Source organism: Lampris incognitus, chromosome 6 (genome assembly GCF_029633865.1).
Source record: "Lampris incognitus isolate fLamInc1 chromosome 6, fLamInc1.hap2, whole genome shotgun sequence".
NCBI lineage: Eukaryota > Metazoa > Chordata > Actinopteri > Lampriformes > Lampridae > Lampris > Lampris incognitus.
This window is the reverse complement of record NC_079216.1, coordinates 58,809,280-58,834,308: the sequence shown is the minus strand read 5'-3', so window position 1 is coordinate 58,834,308 and position 25,029 is coordinate 58,809,280. Positions and strand designations below refer to the sequence as shown.

The following is a 25,029-nucleotide window of genomic DNA, read 5'->3' as shown; positions in this document are numbered from 1 at the left end:
TCTTTTCTGTAATAAATCATGGATTGTAGTTTTTATATGAGGCCTGAACGCTCTCATTTATTTCTGTACCTAACAATGCACATCTTCACAGAATGGTGTCTTTTTGACTGTCCTGACCTTGCAATTACAATTATATTTTTAATGGAGCCAGCAGAGATGTAGGAGATGGCTTTTCTCGATTAACTCGAACCACAAATGATCAATTCTTGCCAGAGATCGATTATAGGACTTTGTGTTTAAAGAGAGTGTGTCTCTACAACAAGCCATTGTTTATGTGGGTCTGTCCATCTGCGTTGCGGCTGATCGTCGACAATTTCACAGGCCGTTCTCCTCTGCCTCGTTCTTCGCTGTTGTCCTGGTGTACGCACCGGCCATTTTGTTCCCCAGCCTCGTCCAAACACTCCTGACACTGAGGGAAGACACAAAGGTCACGCTTTTTTCCTGTTCTGTCTTGATGCACGCTCAATAACCCAAGAAGGTTGAATCAGTTCATCTGAATACAACTAAGTGACCTCTTCAGTCTAAACTGACCGCAGGTATCCCCACCGTTATAAACATTACAGCTGCATAGCGACAAAACCAATGGCCAGTTTCATATGCAACTATGGGCGTGACCATTAACTAGCGTTTCAAAGGCCATGTGTACTATTCACAGAGGATGTGGGAATGTTTGCAATCACAGCATTGTAAGATGGTGACAGATGTACTCTTACCCCCCCACGGTTCAGAGATGGGCGTTCCCTCTTCACATAGATGGCCTCTTTGATTTTGGTTTGAACGGGGAGTCAAAGAGGCCATCTATGTGAAGAGGAAACGACCATCCCTGAACCGAGTGGGGGGTGGCCTTAAGAGTACATTGTCACCATCTTACAATGCTGTGATTGCAAACATTTCCACATCCTCTGTGAATAGTACACATGGCCACTGAAACACTAGTTAATGGTCACTCCCTTATTTGCATACGAAACTGGTCGTTGGTTTCGTCGTTATGCAGCCGTATTGTTTATAAGGTGGAGATACCTGCAGTCAGGTTAGACTGAAGAGGTCGCTCAGACGAGTGATGAAACGTATCGGTCAATAAACGTTGTGTCCAGATGAACTGATTCAACCTTTGTTGATTTTTTTTCTGTTCTAATTACAGAAGTATCGGTTTTTCTTGCACGTATCCCTCTTCTAATACAGGTTTTCAAGCTCACCTGCCATCCCCTGTTGTGACCGACACACCAGCACATTTTCTTGCATTTTCCTGACGAGTAGCAGCAAGGCTTACAGACTGGTCGGAGAAGCGTTGGCCTCACATCTTTATCTCTGTTTGATCCTGGTGAGAGAAGCAGCGGCTTAAAAAACGCCGGCCTACACAAAATACCCGTTTCTACAAAACAATACCGACAGTTTCTTATTACAGACCTTATTTTCTAACTTTACTCTCCATAAAGTCACTGTCCAGGCATTTCTATAGGCCTCTGAAGTAACTTTTCTTGGTACCCAGGAGCCTGTGCATCTGGCTACTGATGAAAGGGCAGCTGTGGTATTCACATTTTGTGCAGCCAAACAGATAAGTCAGCGTTCCAGGCATTACTTCAACCACAGCAGCATAAATCAAGGATTTCCACCAGTTTCCCATTCATTCACACAGCAGGCATTGATTCGTGGTCACTATGAGCAAGTCAAGGTGACTGATCCTATAGTCATATCGTAGCAAAGATTTACAGCACCCGTTAGGAAGCTAATCAGTAGACCAGCGGCAGCAGTGACCATAAATCCGAAGGCGCTGATGTACAAATAGGACAGGGCGTACCAGGAATCAGCCAAGGACGGCCTGAAGAGGACAAAGGAAGTCACAGCACCGACACCCACAGGACACAAATCATTAGACCTCGTGAACTGATGTCATGAAACTATTTCCTCTATAAAAATTGTAGAGGGATGCCGCCTACTGTTATTTTCCACGCGGCGTGAATTGGAGGTTTGCGTTTCACAATGAGGTACGCAACACCTAAAATAATGCGATACGTTTGCCGCACAACCGTCTACATATCGGTAAAACTCAACTTGAAGAAACATTTACAATACAAATTTCAGACTTTATTTTGCTGTCCACACACTTTTCTTTTGATGATGGAATCATTTCCATGTTCAAACTAAAGAGCGATGGATTTCAAGATTTAAGTTAGTAGTTTCAAGTTAGTGTTTATCATTAAAAAAAACATCAATGTGGGTAAAAACTAAAGTGCCCTTTGCAGTTCTTGGTACAGAGAAGCAATTTGTCTTTATCTGGCTCTAAACTTCCAGTTAAGATTTGAAATCAATTCACGTGAGGGTCAAGTACACATTATCAGCTTTAATTAAAAGGGGATTTTCCCCCCCTCAATTTTAGAAGTTATGACACTTTTTGTACATAGCACCACTATGCCATTTCCAGGGCACCATATGATGCATGACAATTGGCTCGGCAGATGTTTCCGATTTGCCTGCTGTGCTTCCCTGCATTGATAATTCAGGTGCAATGAGAGCTGTCAACATCTAACTTTGATTCTTTGCCCTTTAACCTCACGTCAATTGTTGCGATTTCAAATTCACATCTGCTGGAGCCTATACAAGCAGTCATTGGGTGGCAGGCGGGGAGACACCCTGGACAGGCCGCCGGGCCATCACACAGGGCCAACATACACACACACACTCATACCTAGGGGCAATTTAGTATGGCCGATTCACCTGATCTATATGTCTTTGGACTGTTAGAGGAAACCAGAGCACCTGGAGGAAACCCACGTAGACACAGGGAGAACATGCAAACTCCACACAGCGGACGACCCGGGACGACCCCCAAGGTCGGACTACCCCAGGGCTCGAACCCAGGACCTTCTTGGTGTGAGGCGACCGCGCTAACCACTGCGCCACTGTGCGGCCTATGCGAGTATGGAGCCAAATAAGAAAAAAAATAAATAAGTGCATCTCCTTCCTGAACATAATGCCGGGCGCTGACTGTGTAACAGACATCTATTGATGGTCAGTGAAGATTGAAAGTGCAATGGAAGCGGGCAGCGTTGTCAGATGTCTACCTGGGTGAGGGAGAGGGGAGGTTCAGATATGGAGTGTGAGTGACAGGACTGACTGACGAGTTGACCCCTGTACACTCTGCTATGCTGAGAGGCAGGGGTCTGGAATTACTGGGCTGGCCTGGATAGATGAAGGACCCGACCCCAGTCCAGAAGGTCAACATAATACCTGTTATCAAACCTACTGCAGCACCCTGTAGACAAATAAACACACATCATATGGATTCCTTCTCCACAAACTAGACAATACCCAACATATAATATTTATCATTATTATTATTAGACGAGGAGGAGAAAAGAGAGGCAGTAATAAGATTATTAAAAGTCTGAACATTAAAACTAGTATATTCTAAGGTATATTTCCTCTATACAGTCTTTAATAAAACTTGGGCATCTGTTTGTGAAAAGTCAATCGACCAAACATGCTGCGTGACGAGCATACCTTGGAGTTGGTGCAGGGAAAGATGATGCCCAGTATGAACAGACCCAGCATGGGACCCCCGCACATTCCATGGATACTCAAAGCAGCCTTTGTCAGGGAAGGAAAATTGAAACCGAGTTTTGTGTTATGGCCACAAACACATGAGTGACTGGTTATTTGGCACATGAAACAATGAAGCATCTAGTTTCTGGACTACAGTGACATTTGTGTACAAAGGAGTGATTTAAGGCAATACTACACGAAGCTACATTGTGCTTTTTCTTTTTTTTCTTTTTTTGTCTGTGGTCAACCACTGACGTTCATACGTGATTTTCAGAGACTTTTATTTTGTAGTTTTCATAAATGATTCCATTGCATTACGTTTTATTGTGCTTTTTGAGTGTCTTTATTGTGTTTTTCTGTTGTAAACCTTAAACAACACGTTCAGTCTGCAAATAAAATGAAGTTCGAGTTGAACTGAATCAGACTCAAGTGAAATGACCTGAACTGAACGGGACTGAATTGAATGAAATTGAATTGAAGTGAATGAAAATTGCCATGACTTGTGCATATAATACACCTGTGCATTTGTAAATCATCTCAAAAACCTTTTATTTGCATCGCATTTGTAAATCAACTGAAGGACCATTTATTGGTATTTACCTGTACAACTCCTCCCATGAAGGATGCCACAACAGCCATTGAAGTGCAGGCTACTCCAAACAGAATACCTGCAATGATATAAATTTAACTTCCACTATGTCAGTATACAAATTCATTCTCCACAACAAATGACAATCTATTTTCTTCAAACCTGTAAAATATATGACACGCATGATCCACTTTGGCACTGATACAGACAATAAGTGTGTGCTTTATTTACATAGTCCTTTGATAGTCCAGATGCTGGCTGTGTTGGAGAGACTCACACACCGCTGTTTGACAAAGTCCTCATAGGTCACGGTTGCCAGGGCATTGATACTCGCAGCTACGGTGCTGCGGGTGATAAGGAATAGGTAACTGGTTTGCTTGGTCATCAAAACCTTCATCCTTGAGGGAAAGGAAACATTCCCACTAAAGCAGAAAACAGAAAACAGAAGTCATGACTTCAACCACCTTAGAGTGCCACTGAACGCACATGCCACAAACAGCCCCGGAAGGCCCGGAAACTCCCCCAGTACTTCCATCACAAAATAGGGCATGAGCTGTCAAAAAAAGAGACATACCATCCGTTCACACCTGGCAGGAACAGAGGCTTGAGGCCATGTGGGCAAAACTGTCTTTAAAAGGTAAAGTAACCGCTGGCGGACGACAACAACAGACCTGATCGGGTGCTGAAACAAGTTGGGCCGTCCAGGGATCACAGTTATGATAGAAAGCATACATCACTAGGCCAGACAAGACAGCGCAGAACAGTACGACTATGAGACCCAGAAGATTGAGGTACATAGCCCTGAAACATGAAGAACAGACGGATCACTTTCTGCAGAGGTTTTCCTCAACCGATAAGAAAACACGACTTTAAAACCCTTGACCACTATATAACGGCAACGTCAAAAAAAAATGGCACGTCTTTACAGCGGACGCTTACAGTCTTGCATGGGTCTCAGTTTTACAGGAGATGCATCTCTGAATGGTGGACTGGTTGACTGCATAGATCCCGAGCCATGTAAACGTTCCTCCAACGGAGAGTGTCCAAAAAGTGTGCCGTCTCAGGGGGTTGGGGTCAAAGCTGAGGACAGAAAACATTTGTCAGCACATCGCTCTAAAAAGCAGAGAAAAGACCCTCCTATAGCAACGTCTTGAACTCCCCCTCTGATTATGATCTGAAACGGGTTGTTGGTGTGACTTAGCAGATGTGAATGGATACGAACGGTGTTACATTAGCCGGCTGCACTCACTCAAAGACTGTCAGCCTGTTGCCTGTCTGAGCTGTCTCCCACATAGCCTCCAGGCCCCCTACCCGCCTTCCTCCTTGGACAAGCACTGCTAGGAAACCCACAAGCATCACCACCATCTGAAAGGCATCTGTCCAAACTACTGCCTTTAAACCTCCCTGTACTCACACACATCCACCCACCCAGTCAGCCACACACACACGCATGCATGCATGTACACACACACACACACACACACACACATACACACACACACACACACACACACACACAGACCCACAACATTATGTATCATTAACAAGGATGCAATTAAACCCCTCAAACAATGAAACAATTTAAAATTCTGACTTATTTTTGTCATGCAACATCTGCTTCAGGGCAGTGTCAGTGTTGCTGTCTGGGAACATGTTCACTGTTAATGCACCGGTCAGTTTACACCATCGGTGTTTACGTTAAGAGCAGGACTATTTATTCAGGTGTACTTCTTGAGAAGAAACAGAGGGAGACTGCTGTGTCTGCATCACTCACCAGCGTGCAATAGAATGTGCAAACGATGCCCGTGGCAAATATAGAGCCCCAAAGATTGAAGCCAGTCACTGCAGAGAGAGAACATCAAGTTTGCAGCAAAAATCGTTGGGACAATACTTTAAATAACAATAACACTGATGCCTCACAACCAGAAACGACCGGCCGATGGCAACAGCAAAAAATAAAAATAAAAACAAGTGACAGTCTACTGAATATGAAGGGATTTACCTTGATTGAGGGCCAGGGACGGTGCATATACCACAACCCCTGTATATAGAATCTGAAAGGTTGGCAAATGGCGATTTTGATCAAACACTGAATTGATGAATGTGTTTTGTCAACTTCGTAGCAATGTGTATTTCTGTGCTGGCAAACTTACCGTCTGGACCATGTAAATTAGCGTTGCAACAACACGAACCCCCCTGCAGAACCGAAGTTCCAGATACTATATGGAACATACATTATTGGATCAAACATAAGGTAAAGGGAGCAATTTCAAGTCATGTGCTTACTCCTCGCCATATGTTTCTAATTTGTGCACGACTGCAGGACTCTATTCCATCAGCGGCACGCTAAACTGTAACACACCACCTTGTGATGATGTAATGCCCAAACAGGATGTGCACTTTACTGTACAACTGTAGAGACTGTAATGTAATAATAACCTGACTGAAATCATGACCATCAACTCCAAGTGCTTCCTCAGACACAAAGCACCAAGTGAGCTCTGAACACGCTGGGAGGCCCCTTATGCACTTAGTCACAGTGCCAAGACTGGCTAAGCAGCAACACACCCACAGCACCAAATGAGCATTTCTGGGCTGGATGATGGCACCCATAATGTTACCTCATAGATGCTTGTGATGCCCGCTCTGTAAAAAACAGGAAGGAAGAGCTCAGTGGTGCCCACAACCACAGCGGTGTAAGCAATTCCAAAAAGGACGTAGGAGGCTCCAAACCGGTAGACGTCAGATGGGGCTCCAAGGACAGTGACGGCTGACATGAAGCTGGCAGTAAGGGACAGAGCCACAGGCCCGCAGCTCATCTGCCTACCCCCTGCCAGGAAATCCCCGGAGCAGGGCTTGTTCCTCTCTTTAATGGCAAAAAAGACCCCTATTCCAGATGAGACCACAAAAAGACAAGCAAACACCAAGTAGTCCCATATTGTAAAAGTCCCCACTTTGTCATCTACTATGCTCATAGCTTCAGGAGGTTGTAGTCCTTCTCTTGGATATGTCCTCTAAGTAAACTGTTCATCAACCAAGACACTCAAGGATATGCTCATGAGTTGATGATTCAAGGAGATGAACACTTAATGGACAGACAGAGAGAACATGCTGGTTTTACTTGCCAAAGGTCACAGTGTAGACATTTTATGAGTTAAACATCAATCTATAGCCGGTTTCACTACCACAGCAGTATCTAAAAACAAGAACGTTCATGGACCCACTTATAACACTTAATAATCTAGACAAAATCCTTTCACGTATGATGACATGAAGGGTTCACACAATGATCATGTCACTTCATCACACCTGACCTCACCGTAATGTGAAAAACAACACAGCATGTCCTTGAGCTCTGGAAAGGCACTAAATCAATTAAAATGTATTATTGTTGCTGTTAAAGGAGTCTCTGAAATACCTATTTTACTATCATAATTACTCCCTTGTAGAGAGGGGATCATATGTGTTCTTATGGTATTTTCAGCATATTTCATTATATATTTGATGAGTTAGTGTAGACAAGATAAACTTGGTGCTGATTTACAGGCTTAGAGGATGATTCAATTGATGTTAGACATTCCTGTTTATCTGCACTTAGATGAATGACTTAAATAACTATATCCATGCCGCCCGGCTGATGTCATAGGGAGTGTTTGAAAGAGCATTCTACGTTCCCTTGGGTCCCAGTTTGTATTTCCTGCTCTACAGCCCTTTTTTGTGAGATTTCCATTATTACCGATAGAGGAATGATTAGAAATGTGGTTTTAGCAAAACCACTAACTGGAAATACTGGTCATTTGGGAGTGTCATCTCAATCATTTCAGGACCTCACCTCACCTATCCCGTAACCTCTCGAGAAGTCGTTGGGGCACCGCTGTTGAAGCCGCAACCAGTCCTCGCCCTCTCTGTCTGTCCTCAACTGCCCTCTGTAAGCTGGCAAAGTCAAGACCTGTCCACTCCCTGATGTTATGTAGCCATCGCTTCTTCTGTCTTCCTCGTCTTCATCTGCCCCTCACTGTGCCTTGCATGATGGTCTTGGCAAGGCCAGAACTTCTCGAGATGTGACCGTACCATTTCAGTTTTCTCTTCTTGACGATTGCCACAGCTCAGGCAGGGGAATCTGTCCACAGGACAACTATTGGTCGTGCACTGCACAAATCTGGCCTTTATGGAAGAGTGGCAAGAAGAAAGCCATTGTTAAAAGAAAACCATAAGAAGTCCCGTTTGCAGTTTGCCAGAAGCCATGTGGGGGACACAGCAAACATGTGGAAGAAGGTGCTCTGGTCAGATGAGACCAAAATTGAACTTTTTGGCCTAAATGCAAAATGCTATGTGTGGCGGAAAACTAACACTGCACATCATTCTGAACACACCATCCCCACTGTCAAACATGGTGGTGGCAGCATCATGCTCTGGGGGTGCTTCTCTTCAGCAGGGACAGGGAAGATGGTCAGAGTTGATGGGAAGATGGATGGAGCCAAATAAAGGGCAATCTTGGGAGAAAACCTGTTGGAGTCTGCAAAAGACTTGAGACTGGGGCGGAGGTTCACCTTCCAGCAGGACAACGACCCTAAAAATAAAGCCAGGGCTACAATGGAATGGTTTAAAACAAAACATATTCATGTGTTGGAATGGCCCAGTCAAAGTCCAGACCTAAATCCAATTGAGAATCTGTGGCAAGATCTGAAAACGGCCGTTCACAAACGCTCTCCATCTAATCTGACTGAGCTTGAGCTGCTTTGCAAAGAAGAATGGGCAAAAATGTCAGTCTCTTGATGTGCAAAGCTGGTAGAGACATACCCCAAAAGACTTGCAGCTGTAATTGCAGCAAAAGGCGGTTCCACAAAGTATTGACTCAGGGGGCTGAATACTTTTGCACACTGCACTTTTCAGTTTTTTATTTGTAAAACATTTTTAGAAACATGTATAATTTTCTTTGTACTTCACAATTGTGTGCCACTTTGTGTTGGTCTTTCACATAAAATTCCAATAAAATATATTTATATTTGTGGTCGAAACGTGACAAAATGTGGAAAAGTTCAAGGGGTATAAATACTTTTGCAAGCCACTGTATATGAGATGCCTAGACTCTTTCTGTAGCACCTCCTCTCCATTGCACTTATTCTTCTTTGGAGATCTGCTGGGAGTGTCCAAGTTTCACATGCGTATAAAAAGATGGAGATGACTAGTGAGCACATCAATCTGACTTTAGACCCGGTACCAATGTATTTGTCTTTCCAGATTTCAGGACACGGGGGAAAAAAAAATATGAAAGAGCTATGCTGGGGCGTAATGTCCACTGGGGACAGGTAGGGTTGCACAATTAATCGAATATTAATCGCGATCACAATTTTGGCCTCCACAATTAATTGAACACGATCGACTGCGATATTGACGTTTAAAATGCGTGCTCCGCTCATGGAACCCACCGCTGCATATCACATCAAGCGCTTCCTAAACTATCTGCCTGACCAATCACAGCTGTTCCCTTTAAGCGCCAACCTTGCAGCGGCAGCCTGTGCAAGTTTCTGGTTGTTGCGGCTGCAGTCCAGAGTAGACGAGAAAGGACAAAACTAACATCAAATGTCTGAAGCAGAAGGCGATGAGCTAGTCCCTCGAGACGGATCATCATCCCTTGTTTGGAAATATTTTGGATTTGGGGCAAGTGATGTCCACCAAGAAAAAGTCATATGCAGAGTGCCATAGAATTGTGTGTGCGCCACAAAGCAACACAACTAACCTTTTCAACCACCTGAAAAAATACCACAAACTGCAGTAGGATGAATGCATGAAGGCCAAGAATAACGTTGGTAACATTAGCTCACTGAATCCCCGTCCCTGTCCAACGTCAACTCAGACATCCATAACAGCAACCCTGTACAGCGTGTCACCGTATCCATCCAGCTCCCAAAGACAGACTGAAATAACCAATGCAATCACGTCCTATTTGGCCAAAGATATGTGTCCAATACACACTGTGAGAATGAAGGCTTCAGGAAAATGGTCAACACACTAGACAAAAGATATGTGATCCCCTCACGCAACTATTTTTCCAAAGTGGCATTACCTGCCCTGTATGCAAAATGTCGAGGAGAAATAGAGAGGGATGCCCCAGCTGTCGAGTACTTTGCGACTACCACTGACCTATGGTCAAGCACAACAATGGAGCCGTACTTCAGCCTGACAATTCATTACATCAACGGTGATTTAAAAATGAATTGTCGATGCTTGCAAACGTAATTTTTCCCACAAGACCACACAGGAGAAGCAATTTCCCAGGGACTGAGGGAAGCGGTGGCCTCTTGGAGCTTGCAGAAGGAGAGACTTGTCTGCATTACAACAGACAACGGCTCAAACGTTGTGAAGGCAGCTTCTCTGAATAAATGAACGAGGCTCCAGTGCTTTGGCCACAGGCTCCATCTAGCAATAGGTGAGTAGCAGGATATATTTAAAAAAGAAAAAGGTGCATGTAATTAACTGAAATATTTAGTGTAATTTGTGACGATTAACTGTATGTAATATGTGCTGACTATGGTAATATGAGTGAATACTTTGTTAATAACAATAGCAATATATCAATAATATGATGAAGATTGTTTATCAAATGTGTACTGAAGAAGATAAGGTTTTATTCTGTACTTTAATTTTACATATGAATCGTTCATGTTCTTTTTAAGAGAACGCAATGACAGATCCTCGGATTGACCATGCAGTGGGTCTTTGCAAAAAGCTGGTGAGCAGTTTCTCCTACAGCTGGAGGTGTAAAAAGGAGCAAGCAGAGGCACAAAGGGACCTGAAGCTTCCAGAGCATGCACTGAAGACGGAGTGCCCCACAAGGTGGGGATCGAGGCAGGCCATGATAGAAAGGGTCCTGGAGCAGCAGGAGGCCATTGCTCATGTCTTGTCCACTGACAGAAAGGCCCGACACCTCATTCCCACATGGCAGGACACTGATGTCCTGGAGGCCATCAACAAATCCCTCCGCCCTCTGACTGAGTTCACTGATGCACTTTCCAATGAAAAGCATGTCAGTATTTCCTTTGTAAAGCCAGTCCTCAACCTTTTCAGCCCCTCTATCCAGAAAGTGAAAGATGATGATCCGGATCTAACATGCACCATCAAGACCTGGATGAAAAATACAAGGATTCTCTTGACACAAGAACTGGTTGACATGACCACTGCTCTTGATCCACGGTTCAAGCTAAGATACATCAGTGAGGATAATGTTGCACTAATCCAAGCCAGACTGACTTCTGAGATGGCAAGGACTGCGCATGCAGGCATGGTAGTAATAATTATTGTGACTACATACAGATACAGAATTTAAATGAATGAAATGAAGTGGATTGAAATGTGCTATGAAATCAAGTGCTGCAATGTGCTGTTTTATACTTTCTGGATATGGATGTTAAATATGTTTCGTTAGACTGAAATTGGTATTCATATTATATTTACCATACTCTTTTCAAGAAGATGGGCCCAACTGATCCCCGCATTGCGACTGCTGAGGATGAACCCACTTTAAAGAAAAAGAAGACCTTGGGGAGCTTCTTCAAGACCACTGAGGGAACCACATCAAGACCCCACCAGGAACAACAAGCTATGGCCTCTGAGCTACAGTCTCACCTAAAATTAGGCAATCTTGACAGTGAGGAGGACTCGCTGGACTGGTGGCAGGACACCAGAGACTCTACCCACGACTCTCAAAACTGGCAAAAAAAGTACTTGTGCATTCCGGCCACAAGTTCCCCTTCAGACCTTGGGGAGCTTCTTCAAGACCACTGAGGGAACCACATCAAGATCCCACCAGGAACAACAAGCTACAGCCTCTGAGCTACAGTCTTACCTACAATTAGGCAACCTTGACAGTGAGGAGGACCCGCTGGACTGGTGGCAGGAACACGAGAGACTCTCAAAACTGGCAAAAAAGTACTTGTGCATTCCGGCCACAAGTTCCCCTTCAGACCTTGGGGAGCTTCTTCAAGACCGCTGAGGGAACCACATCAAGATCCCACCAGGAACAACAAGCTACAGCCTCTGAGCTACAGTCTTACCTACAATTAGGCAACCTTGACAGTGAGGAGGACCCACTGGACTGGTGGCAGGAACACGACAGAAAACTGGCAAAAAAGTACTTGTGCATTCCGGCAAAAAGTTCCCCTTCAGAGAGGGTCTTTAGCACTGGGGGAAATGTAATGACCTGCCTTCGCTCGTCTCTCAAGCCAGAAAATGTTGACAGGCTGGTCTTTCTTGCCAAAAACCTGTAAACATTATATTATTGCCTTTTCTGAATAGGCCTGAATTGTTTTCATTTGGTTGCATTATGTGATAGCATATTTATCTTTAGTCAACCTATATTTTGGGTACAATTTTATTTATATTTTGCTTCTAAGAGATGCACTGAATTCAAGTGAATAAGAACCTTGTCTTATTTTGATGCAAAGATTTGTTAATGAGCAGGAATGTAGCACAACATGCAAGTTAAAGCAGTGCTCCATTTAAAATGTGAAAGTTCAATAAAAATAGTTCCATATTTTGTCCCTAAAATGAATGAATAATCGTGACAAATAATCGTGATCTCAATATTGATCAAAATAATAATGATTATCATTTTGTCCATAATCGTGCAGCCCTAGGGACAGGGGACATGGGACATGGGACATCCCTCCTGTAATTGTAGTTCCCCCGGGGAACTGGAGGAACACTGGAAGAACCAAAAATAGTAACCTTTGTCTTTATTTTCATAATATAATAAAGCTGGGTAAACTGTTTACGTTCACACATGCGCCCCTTCCCTAGGGAGAGAATGTAGATGGTAAAGAGGAGGGGTCCATGCCTTGTGGCATACCGTGGTAGTATGCTAATCTCACACACTACTGTACCTATCAGCCTGAAACATTTTTTTGTACAGTTATAACTGTATGAGCAAGAACCTCTTGTGGTTGCAGTGATTCAAAACCTTCGAAAAACATTTGTTCTCGCTACCGCCGCTCCCTCTCTTTATTCACGCTCTAGCTCGCTCAACCAATGCTGCTCTCTGCCGCTGCCCGAACTGACTCAACCATAAATAGGAGTCGTGCATGCACACACTGTGCACATTTGACTTAGATTGGGCAGTGACAATATATGAATCTTGAAAGTAAACAAGAAGTCGATTGTATTTCGCAAGTCAGCAAATCATTCACTGATCTCAGCACAGGGGAACTGGAGGATCACTGGAAGAACCAGAAATAGTAACCACTGTCTTTATTTTCTTAATATAATAAAGCTGGTTAAACTGCATTCACGCATGTGCGACTCACATCTACAGTTGACTCAGATCAGGCAGAAACATGATCAAGTTATTAAAAGAATTGTGATAATCCAAAAAATGCGAAAGTTATAAGTTATAGGTTGCAGCCGTAAACAGTTTACCCAGCTTTATTATATCATGAAAATAAAGACAGGGTTAGGGTCAGATCAAATTCAATTTGTGTTACTTATGAGAATTTGTTTAGTGAGTTTTTTGTGTAGGTTTATTGTTCATTACATTTTATTATGGGGTAGAGGGACATCTGGAGTGCCTTACTTAGCTTGCTGCCACTGCGACCCGACCCCAGAGAAGCGGCTGATGATGAGATGAGATGACATTTTATTATTCTTGTTTTGTTTATCAGTGTTTTTTTTGTTTTGTTTTTTTACATGTTTGAAATACAAATAAAAAACATTTGCGCATAGCAAACCTTTTCTTTTTGGAAAGTGTAAGTTCATATTAGACTTGGTCGCATTCATGCAAGGGTCCACCTAGGAGGCTGCGCATCCACAGACTGACAAGCGAAACATTTTTTATTAGGTACATGTGCGGTTTTGAAGGGGTGGCTGGGGTAGCCAGTGCCACCCCTACAATTTGACTGGCCACTCCAGATGCCACCCCAAAATTTCTGCCATGTCACTGGCTTCCACCTCGCCCTGGAAGCATGTTTACGGTTTAGCAACATTTCTCAGTAGCGTGGCGGTAGCGTCGCTGTTTTCTGAATCAAATGGCTTTTCAGTAGCAAAGCTGATCAAGTAGTGCTACAAGCTACATTTTCCCAAACCTTTCTGAAGCTCAAGCGCAGTGGAGCTTTCTGCTGCGGTCTGACATAACTCTGCTAAGGATCAGTGAGTGACAGCACTGCTGTAAACGGCCTGTATGTGTGGCCAACAGATGCACTTCCATATGACAGTGACATCACGTTCCTTGCTGATGTCTGCGACTTGTCTGCTGCAGGGGAACACACACACACACGAACATACACACACTTGTTTGTTTTTGTTGCCAACTTGTTTTGGAGCAGTGAGATCAGAGAGCACAGCTTATTGTTCAATAAACAACTGAACCGAACCCTTTTTGCCAGGCTATCCATTTGACTGACAGTTTTACCGATCACTGAGATAACATTGACTTGGAATAAAGTTGGTTCAACGTAAAAGAAAAAGTAGCTTCGATGTGGTAAACTAATTTTGCCCAGCTACGCATTTCTGTTATGTTAGACTGTGATGGTGGTAGCCTGTTTGCCTACCTCATGGAATTAAAGTAGGTCATTAAAGCTAGTGTGCTTCTTTTTCCTTTTCCATCAACAGATCCACCAGCATCAACACTGGTTGGGCTGGCAGTGTGCACAACGTAAGAGTGCTACGAAACTCCACAGTGTTTGATCCAGCCGAGTGACATTTTCCCACCGGTGAGGCATGGTCTTGTAATGTTCTACAGATGGCCCGCTCATTTACTTGTACTTGTCTCATGTAAGAACTGCAGAGAAATCTAATTATTAACCCCAAGAGTGATTGTTTTTTTTTTACTTTTTCCATTTAGGTCACTAAAGAAATTGGCGGTGTACACGTGCCCATCATGCTCTTGGGAGACCTTGCATGCCCTCTCTTGAGCTGTCTAATGAAGGGATACCCTCACAATGGACATCTTACTAGAGAGCAGAGGCATCTCAATTACAGACCGAGTCGTGCACGCATGCCTGTGGAATGTGGTTTTGGACGGCTTAAGGGAAGATGGCGGTGTCTATTGAAGAAGATGGATGTCAGCATCTCGAGGGTCCCCACCACTGTCAGCAGCTGCTGTGTCTTGCACAACGTGTGAGTCGCGAGGAGTTGAGTTTTTGGAGGACACGAGGGAGGAAGCGTCATGAGCCAGCAGACTTGAGGGAACCAGACATTCCAGTGCCTCATGAGAGAACAGCAGAGCCACAGAATGTTAGACGGGTACCCGCTACATTTTTCACTCAGAACTGAGCACTGGCATTTTTTGGAGGGAGGAAGTGGGGGAACCAGCAGAATTCAGGGAAGCAGACATTCCAGTGCCTCATGAGAGCCCTAAATAAAGGGAAACACTGCACTGGCCCAAGTGTGTGGAAATATTTTCTTTCACGTTAAAAACACCTTCAACAATGGTGCATCTTGTGTACGTTCTGTTTAGTGATGTTACAGTGAGGGTATAGTGTGACAAAATCAGATCTCAGATAAAACGTTTGACCCTCTTGTGTCCTTGCCGTCGTCTGAGTGCTTCACGGTTAATATGAGCAATCTTGTTTGCTCTGTTTTGTAGTCTTCAGGTTGGAACCCTAGAGAAAAATGTGCATTCAAAGAAAGGTTTTCAAGATCTTTTCTTTAAATACTGTAGTGCACGCAACTGTTTAACATAGTCGTATAGTCTTTCACAAAAAAGGAAAACTGTTAAATAACAGTAACAGTGCAACAGTACCCCATATTTATGGGCCTCTTTAAGACAGCTATTACTTTAAAAACACGACACTATAAATTTAGCAAAAAAAAATAAAATAATGGGCAATAACATCATACTTTCCCCTAAAACACAGTGGACCAATTGTTGAGTCTTTGCCCTATAGATTCAAGATTCTTTATTGTTGCGTCTCATTATAAAAGTATAAGAGAGTAAAATTCTTGAGTTTCGGCTCCTCAGCACTGCAGCAACAGTAACTTAACAGCAACAAAATGCCACAAAAAAGCAGCAACAATAGTGTGTGATGTATGTAAGGTGTATGTGTGTGTGTGGGCCCAGCCCCAATACATGTGTACACGTGTGTGTGTGTGTGTGTGTGTGTGTAGTTATCTGCATATCCGTGATAGTAGGCTCAAAGTGAAGTGTGCATTCAAAGACACAAATATATAGAAAATAAAGTAACAATGTCTTTTACAAAAAAAATTAACCTTTAAAAATTGGTGTGTGGACATGCTGTAGTGCACACAAATGTTTAAACATTGTCTTACAAATAATAAAAAATAGAAAAATTGTGTTTTTCAGAAAATAAAACGAGCTTCTTGTGCACATTACAGTGGCAACACAGTTGAGGCGTTGCTCTCTTCCGAATCCAAGTGGCTTGCCTGCCGGGGGGTTAAACTGTGTGTTGCAGTAAGGGCATTGAACTAGGGGGACAGACTGTGATGGTGGTGCATCGTGATCCCAAACAGTTTCTCCTCATGGGCATGCTGTGCTCACTGCATCTGCAGAAACACCTCGTCGTCCCTGCTGTTGCATGTGGCTTTGGAGAAGGCCTCCGGTGTTGTTTCAAACTCAAGACTTCTTCTTCTGTCTGGTTTGGCCACTGCTGGAAGTAGATGGTCACTCTGATGATGATGATGATGATGATGTAGCAGCAGCATCCGGTCCAGTAGGATGTACAAATACAAACAAGCAGGTAAAAATAAGACATTACAGCCAGCTCTCATAGGTGGAAAAAGACAGTGCAGCAGTGTTAAGCTTCTCAACCTACTACTCAGTGAAATTCACAAAAGTAGACTAAACCTATAAACTGAGACACAAATTACATACATACATACTTATATTTATATGCTACTACTATTATGTACATATACATGTACATACATGTACATAGTTAGTACATGTGGTGCAAGCAGTCTCAGCTGCTAACGTAAAGGGTTGCTTAAGAAAAACCACATTCATATAGGAATGGGGTCGGACTGATGAACGCATTTTAATACAATTCAAGTTAGTTTCTCAAACTACATACCGTCACTATCACCGTCGTAGTCCTGAGTTTCAGCAGGCATCGTGTTGCTCACTCAACGTGACTGCTGCATCTACATTCGCGTCCATCGTGGAGTTGAAAAGAGGCTCTTCGAGCTCAGAGTCCAACACGTCACCTTCACCGGGACAGAATGATGGTCGGTCTCCAAGCACCCTATCCAATTCCTCATAAAAGGAACAGCTTATCCTGTCTCTACCAGACTTGTTGTTTGAGTCCTTGGCTTTTCTGAAAACACTCGAGGTGTTTGATTTTATACATTAGCATTGCTGCTTCCATCTTCTTTGAAATCTCCTCATAAATGGCCCAGTTGTGATGAGAATCATCCAGTTTCCACTGCACTGACTCTTTGGCCCAAATGAAAATCAGTGTGTTTCTGGTGTACTCCATCCATGACAATCCATTTTGCCTATTGTTGTTGTGGCTTCTCTTCTTCTTCCTCTTCTTCTTCTTCTGTGTTGTGAAGTTTTTGTAGATTTTTTAGTTTATTTATTTATTTGTTTGTTTGTTTTTGCTAATATTTTCATTGGGAGCGACGAAGAAGGGCAGGACTAGGAACGAGTATATTAGAGGGACAGCTCAGGTTGGACGGTTTGGAGACAAAGCAAGACAGACACGATTGAGATAGTGTGGACATGTGTGGAGGAGAGATGCTGGGTATATTGGGAGAAGGATGCTGAATATGGAGCTGCCAGGAAAGAGGAAAAGAGGAAGGCCACAGAGGAGGTTTATGGATGTGGTGAGGGAGGACATGAAGGTGGTTGGTGTGACAGAGGAAGATGCAGAGGACAGGAGAGATGGAAACAGATGATCCACTGTGGCGACCCCTAATGGGAACAGCTGATAGTACTAGTAGTAGTAGATTTATTTACTTATTCCCCTTTTCCTCCCCAATTAATTGTACTTGGCCATTACCCAATTTTCCAAGCCATCCTGGTCGCTGCTCCACCACCTCTGCCAATCCGGGGAGGGCTGCAGACTACCACATGCTTCCTCTGATACATGTGGAGTCACCGGCCGCTTCTTTTCACCTGACAGTGAGGAGTTTTGCCAGGGGGGCTTAGCGCATAAGGATCACGCTACCCCCCCCCCTGAACAGGTGCCCCGACCAACCAGAGGGAGGCGTTAGTGCAGCGACCTGGACACATACCAACATCCAGCTTCCCACCCACAGACATGGCCAATTGTGTCTGTTGTTGTTGTCGTTGTTGAAGTTGTAGCTTCTCCTTTGTCTTTCGCACTTTTATGACGTGGTTGGCGCGCGAATGAGTACGTACTTCCACCTATGCAGAGGACGTCAGTTGACTAGGCGGTTCTTCAATGTGGCCTGGGACACGTGCATTTACATTTCAAATGTGATGTGGACAAATGCATCCCAGGCCACCTCCGAATGCAGCCTGAGTGACCTCTTCAGTCTCGACTGACTGCAGGTATCCCCACCCTTATCAACAATAGTGTCATAACGACCAAAACCAGCGATCGGTTTCATAATTGTCATGGCCATTAACTAGAATTTAAATGGCAATCTGTATTATTCTCAGAGGATTTGGGAATGATGTATTCTTATCACCCCATCCCCAAACGGGGAGGGGGGGGTGTCTAAGAGTACATCTGTCGCCATCTTACAATAATGTGATTGGTACAGACCCCCATGAGTCCCCAGCTGGCTGCTATTTTCACCCAGCTGGACGTTGTACTATATGAACTAGTGGAAAACCCTGCCGTGCCTGTACCCTGTCTGGTCGGTTCCACTTTGTCTGATGAGGCTCTTGAAAACAAAGTATCCCTTCTACAGATAACGATACTCATCATACGTACAACTTGAAACTTTTCACCCGTTTGCTGGTAGGTGCAGGTGAAAAAGTTTGTCAACAATTCTGTGCATGTCATTGACATTTATCCATGTTAAATCTTGCAGGCATCACGAAAAATATGCCATCAATAACACACGCCAACAAACAGGAAACTGGTATGACTGCTACAGTAGAAACCGGAAGTCAGTGGACTACAGTTATGCACAGAGCCGATTCCCACTCCCTCCCTCCCTGAAGTAGTGACGTTAATAAGACAGCTACGTTAATAGCGATTTTTCAGTTTCTCCAGTCCTCTAATTCTGGCTTGGTATAGCCACATAATGCATCAGCTAGTTTTTTTGTAAACTGAAAGTTCAATTCTACCTTTGAAATATTAGGGCTGCTCTGATTGCCCAGGCTATTTTGTATCACCAGAGCTGTACATGCTCTCTCTCTCTCTCTCTCATTTATTTTAATGGCTGTTGTCAAAGTCCACACCCCTCCTTTCACAGTCTGTAAATTCTGGATTATGATTCTTAAAGGTGCTGGTGACAGCAAATACTTGCACATGTTTTTTTAGGGAGCTGTTCCTTATCCGATGCGAGGGTCTAAGGACAGGATGTTGTGTTGCTGTAAAGTTCCTTGGGGCAAATTTGTTATGACTGCTGGGATAGGCTCCAGCATCCCCACGACCCTGAGAGCAGGACAAGCGGTATAGATAATGGATGGATGGAACATAAATCGAATGGTAAAAACATTAATACTAATTGAATACTGAAATTACTATTCAAATGTGTATTTAGGGTTAATTGTAACTTAATAACTGATGTTATTAAGATGGTTACCTTAGATTTGCGAAACTTGGAAACTCTTGCACATGCGCACTTGATTCGGCACATAAGCGCTTCACAGGCGTTAGGTTAAGTTAAAAATCCCGCGAGAGTTTCGCAAATCTATAGTTATCGTCTAGAGTAGACACAACCCTGCTCGTCTTGGCATGCATGCATGCATGCATTTATTCATTCATTCTCCAAACTGCTTATCCTACTCTCAGGGTCGCGGGCATGCCTACCCCAGCAGTCATGGGCTACCTGCATGTGAAACCGAAATGCTTTTGTCACATCTGATGAGCAACAACGTTTTCTGAGTCTGAATCACAACCTCGCGTTCAATGTGCTAACGTTTACATTATCAGAAATGGCAGAAAGCGACTGTAACCCACCCTTGAGTAAACGCGTCTCTCTAGGTTGGGAAAGAGCTAAGTTATGTGTAGTGCAATCACCACAACACAAGTGAATTTAGTAACTTGCAACTTCAGTTTGCATATAGAAAATAATGCACATGGAACATATTAACGAATGAATGACAAAAAACAAAAACAAAATGTAACTGGGAAGCTAGCTTTAGCTTACCGAGGCACGTGACGTGCATCCAATTACGACGAACGGCACTTCGGTCGACCTCGGGGCTTCTGCCGGGAAACCATTTATCCGCTCCACTTCAGTACCCGTTTGGCTTCACACGGTCCAAAAACCCGCAAAAAAACCCGCTTATGTCCGCCTTTGATCAATGTAAAAAACTTAGCGGGGTTTTCTTGGCCATTGTGATAAGTTGCTACTGTTTCTCAACTTTTTTCTCAAGTTCAAGACTGTAAACGAGGCAACTAGTTGTAGCTCAACATGGCGACTCATCTCGGAGGAATTCTTCTTCTGCTTCACGAAACAAACCCCTTGTGCCCGTAAAGTGCGCCGCAAACTTCCGGTTATAACGTCGCCGCAAACTTCCGGTTATAACGTCGCCGCAAACTTCCGGTTAACTTACTAAGGGGTGGGAACGGTTGGAACAGAAAAGTAACAGAAATAAAAGCATTAACGTAGAATTCAAGTTAATAGTTCAATTGTTTATAACTTTATTCATTTCTATTTTATCCCATTTGTTCAGCTGGGTTACACGACGCACCCGCAGAGATCATCGCCCCTGGCCATTTAAGAGGCGATACGTGGAAAGTTTTTGGATTTCCGCCAATGAACGGGAAAATAACAACGCAAGACTGGTAATGTTGGAATGTCCTCTGGTGGAAATAACGTATAACAACCACATGCTGATAGTGGCATTGGCAGTGCATAAACTGTGTATACAACGTATAGGTACATAGGCTAAATTTGATCATTAAAAATTCGAATATAATTCATTCATTCGTTCATTATCAAAACTGCTTATCCTTACTCAGGGTCGCAGGTATACTAGAGCCTATCCCAGCAGTCACTGGACGGCAGGCGGGGAGACACCCTGGACAAGCTAACAGCTCATATCAGTAGCGGACCTAGGCCTTCGGTGAGACGTCATCTTCTCATAATTACCCAAAGACAGCCGTCATATCGCCACGCTACAGTGTTTTAGTCGCAAACGTGGTTATCCTCACCATCAAGTTATTTGACACTTTTTACTTTCACAACAGCGACATCATGTGGCGACATGGTGTAACGTACAGCCTTACTGGAAGTAATCTCGCTGGGCATATTATGCTATCAAGAAATTTAACAAACACATCCCAGACGGGCCGCTGAGCATAAAAACAATCAAACATTAAGCAAATCAACTAATTGTACAAAAAAATACATTTGACTCACCAGTGTTGTCTATTTGAAGACAAAATCCATTCTCCTTTTTCTGGATGAAACGGTCGATCACACGGCCATAGAGCACTCCTTGGCTTTTAAATCCATCAGAATGTCGTTTGGCAATGGAGGCTAATGCCGTGAGTCCCGTTGTCCTGTTGTATTCCCGGAATACGTTTTTATTCTTTTAAGTGCTGAAAATGTCCTTTCAACAGATGCCGTGGAAACCGGGACTGTCACAGCTAAACAAGTGAAATGCAGCACATACGTCTTGAAAATGGTGTGACTAATAAATCTGCCACCACATCATTCACGACTTCTCCTTGAGACATTATTCTCATTCACGGCTAGCTAGCTTAGCTAACTAAATCAAAAACACAAACGCTAGCTAACATTAGCCACCAACTACCGCGACGCGCTGCGGAATGCAACCACAACGGTTTCAACCACACACCTAGACGCTGCTGCTGATTGGCTGAACAATCGGTCACGTAGGCTGTATGCAGCGAAGGCCCTATGACGCTGGGCAAGTATTAAAAGAATACGCCCATCCGCTACACATCAAAACCTGATTGGTTGAGTAATCTATCAATCCAGTATAACGCCTAATTCATTTGGATAGCGGAGAACTTCACTGGAGATGCCGAAGGCGCTGGCAGGAGGAGTCTTCTCACATGGTTACAACAGAGGGAAAAAGCTGATTGGATGACTTTTTCTTTTTTTTGGCCGAGAGACTGCAAGCAGAGCCTCCTGAATTCGTATGTGTAGTCGAAACCGAAATGTAATGCGATATTAACAAATTGATTAGGAGATCTTATTATATTTATGAAAGTGTTTTCCTTTTTCTGTGGAGTCTTAGCCCTTCACCGAAGGCCTAGAAGGCCCTGACAGTTCGCCGCAGGTTCCTATATATATCGAATATTAACATTGATAAGGAATGAAATTCGAATGGGATTATAGAGGAAAGTTGGCAGCTTTATTATACAGTCACTTCATGCTAGTCTCCTCAGATTCAAACAAGCCTGTAAACTGGTGTTATGTTGGTGTGCCATGGCAGGGATTGCCTAACACCTTGCAGATTGTTCTGCAGAACAAAGTCAATGACTGGCGAGAACTTTTTTTTAATTTTTTTATCCGATAACATCCAGGCTAATTATCTTATTATATCAGTATATTCTATAATGTATGGTATACTACATAATTCAGATTAATCATTTTAAGTTAATTTAGGGGACGATAGAACACAGGGTTTGTATCATGCATTTTTGTTTTGTCGTTTGCTTAGAGGATTTGACTACTTAATAGCCTTAACTTTTGTAATTGAGATCAGAAAAAAGGTCATATTTATTTGTCATTGTTAATGTTAGCCTACTTGACTATAAGGGTTCTGCAAAATAGGAGACTGACCATCAACGGTTATGTGTATGCATGTTTAATTTATGTTTTGGCCTATTATTAATTGACTACTTATGCATATTAAAAAATTCTGTGTAGTGTGTGCGCACATTAACAACATATTGTGGCCACTTCTAGACATCCCTTTGCCACCCCTGTGCCACCCCAGTTAAAAAAAATCCTAGAACCGCCACTGATTAGTTAGATTTTCTTAGCTTGAGCACTGCATTTCAAAAACTATTTTTCCCCATATTTCCTGTTCAGTCCACTTGGGCGGTGCACAAGTCTTATAATGACAGGAAAAAGGTTTGTTTTGGGGGTTTTTCTCCTGTCCATATGTGTTTGTATCTGTCCGCAGCTAATCTCGCATACTACTCGGCCTGTCAGCCTAATGTTTTTTGTGCACAGTTTATGACTGTCTGTAAGATCAAGGACCTCTCGTGGTTGCAGTGATTCAAGACGTTTGAAAACCCTGTTTTGTACCGCAGTTGATTTGCTAACTCCTCAGCCGGCTGAAATGTCCGAACACCGGAGAAGGGGACATAGTACGCCTGGCGGGGATCTGCACTTTTCAGAAGAGCCCGGTCTCCCCAATCTGCGTACAAGTAACACGACTTTCACACTATGCGTGTGCATTGCACGCAAAGTGTAATATCGTGTTATTTGTACGCCGATTGGTGAAACCGGGTACTTTCAGAAACGGCGTGCCTCCCCCCCCCCCCCCTGCTTTCCAGACCCCGCCACACTGCCGGGCGCATGGAGAGGGGCCTGTGTGAGGCAGGCTGTGCCTTTTAGGGCGACGGGAGACTGTAACTTGAGTCGTACTGAGAGCTCCAGCGGGTCAGGCAGCCTGTGCAGATGCTATTTGGCAAAACGAGAGGAGCCGACACCACCTCCGCAGCGAGAGAGCCGCTCGAGTGGGAATAATGGCTCTCGTACCAATAACGCTCCTGGCGTTAATGTGCCTCCTGCCGTTCCGTTCGGCGGTCTACACCGGGCCCTTGCTTCCGGAGATCTCCAACGGCACCTTCCATCACTTTTTCGTCCCGGATGGTGACTACGAGGAAAACGACGACCCGGAGGTTTGTCAGATGCTGTTCAGGTTTGCGGCCGCGCCGCCGTGCGGAGTCAGCGAGGACAGCGACTCGGTCGTGCGGGACGACTTCATCATCACCAAGCATCAGATAGAGGACACGGCGAGGCTGCTGGAGAGCATCGGCAAGACCATATCGTACGACCTGGACGGGGAGGACAGCTACGGGAAATTTCTCCGGAGGGAGCTGTCTCAGATCGGCGAGGCTTTCACGAACGTGGACAAGTCCCTGCTGGAGCTGGAGGTGAAATTCAAACAGGGTCAAGACTCCGACCTGAGAGAGGAGCACCAGCTCAACGGTTACGTGCTGAAGCCTGTCAGCGAGATGAGAGATAGTCTGAGAGAGACCACGGACATCTCTGCGGGACTCAAAGACAAGCACGAGCTGCTGTCTCTCATCGTGCGCAGTCACGGGACCAGGCTGAGCCGCCTGAAAACGGAGTTTCTCCACGTATGATGGCGTAAAGGTGGACATAGAGGTGGCACGGCAATCTGTGTGTGCGTGTGCGTGTGTGTGTGTGTGTGTGTGTGTGGGGAGAGAGAGAGAGAGAGAGAGAGAGAGAGAGAGAGAGAGAGAGAGAGAGAGAGAGAGAGAGAGAGAGAGAGAGAGAGAGAGAGAGAGAGAGAGAGAGACAGGGGGAGCGAGAGACCCTCCAGCTGAAGAATAAACAACTGGAAAGTTCATTGTGACAGAGGAGTAGATTTCTTAAGTATCTTCAACGTTTCTTTAACCTTTATCCCTGTTCCTTATAAATGTTGGGCTATCATTCGGAGGGAGCTCTAAACTAAAACATCAAGACATTCCTGAGTCAGAGGCCAGGAAGGAAATGAAAAGTGAGCCTAAGTTATGCTCGCCCCAGCCCCTTTGACTCACCACAGAGTCCAGCATTTTCACAGATAGAAATGAGCACCTTAATGCAAGCTCGCGGCCTGTTTTGTTGTCACGTTGGATCTGTTAAGT

General features: G+C 44.1%; 2 protein-coding genes across 2 annotated transcripts; one reads left to right on the top strand and one right to left on the bottom strand.

Annotated features, from left to right (window-relative positions):
• Positions 1–253: 253 nt before the first annotated feature.
• On the bottom strand, positions 254–7,107 carry slc5a12 (solute carrier family 5 member 12). The gene is made up of 15 exons (XM_056282460.1): positions 6,754–7,107; positions 6,286–6,351; positions 6,135–6,186; positions 5,907–5,974; positions 5,382–5,536; positions 5,072–5,212; positions 4,804–4,933; positions 4,597–4,685; positions 4,364–4,476; positions 4,144–4,211; positions 3,502–3,588; positions 3,063–3,253; positions 1,716–1,819; positions 1,197–1,318; positions 254–409 (listed from the first exon to the last, which is right to left on the bottom strand). The coding sequence occupies exons 1-15, from the start codon at positions 7,105–7,107 to the stop codon at positions 254–256; spliced, it is 1,896 nt and encodes a 631-aa protein (XP_056138435.1).
• Positions 7,108–23,722: 16,615 nt separating this feature from the next.
• fibina (fin bud initiation factor a) lies at positions 23,723–24,617 on the top strand. The gene has a single exon (XM_056282318.1). It carries the CDS (start codon positions 23,902–23,904, stop codon positions 24,523–24,525), a length of 624 nt encoding a protein of 207 aa, XP_056138293.1. The 5' UTR covers positions 23,723–23,901; the 3' UTR covers positions 24,526–24,617.
• The last annotated feature ends 412 nt before the right edge of the window (positions 24,618–25,029 follow it).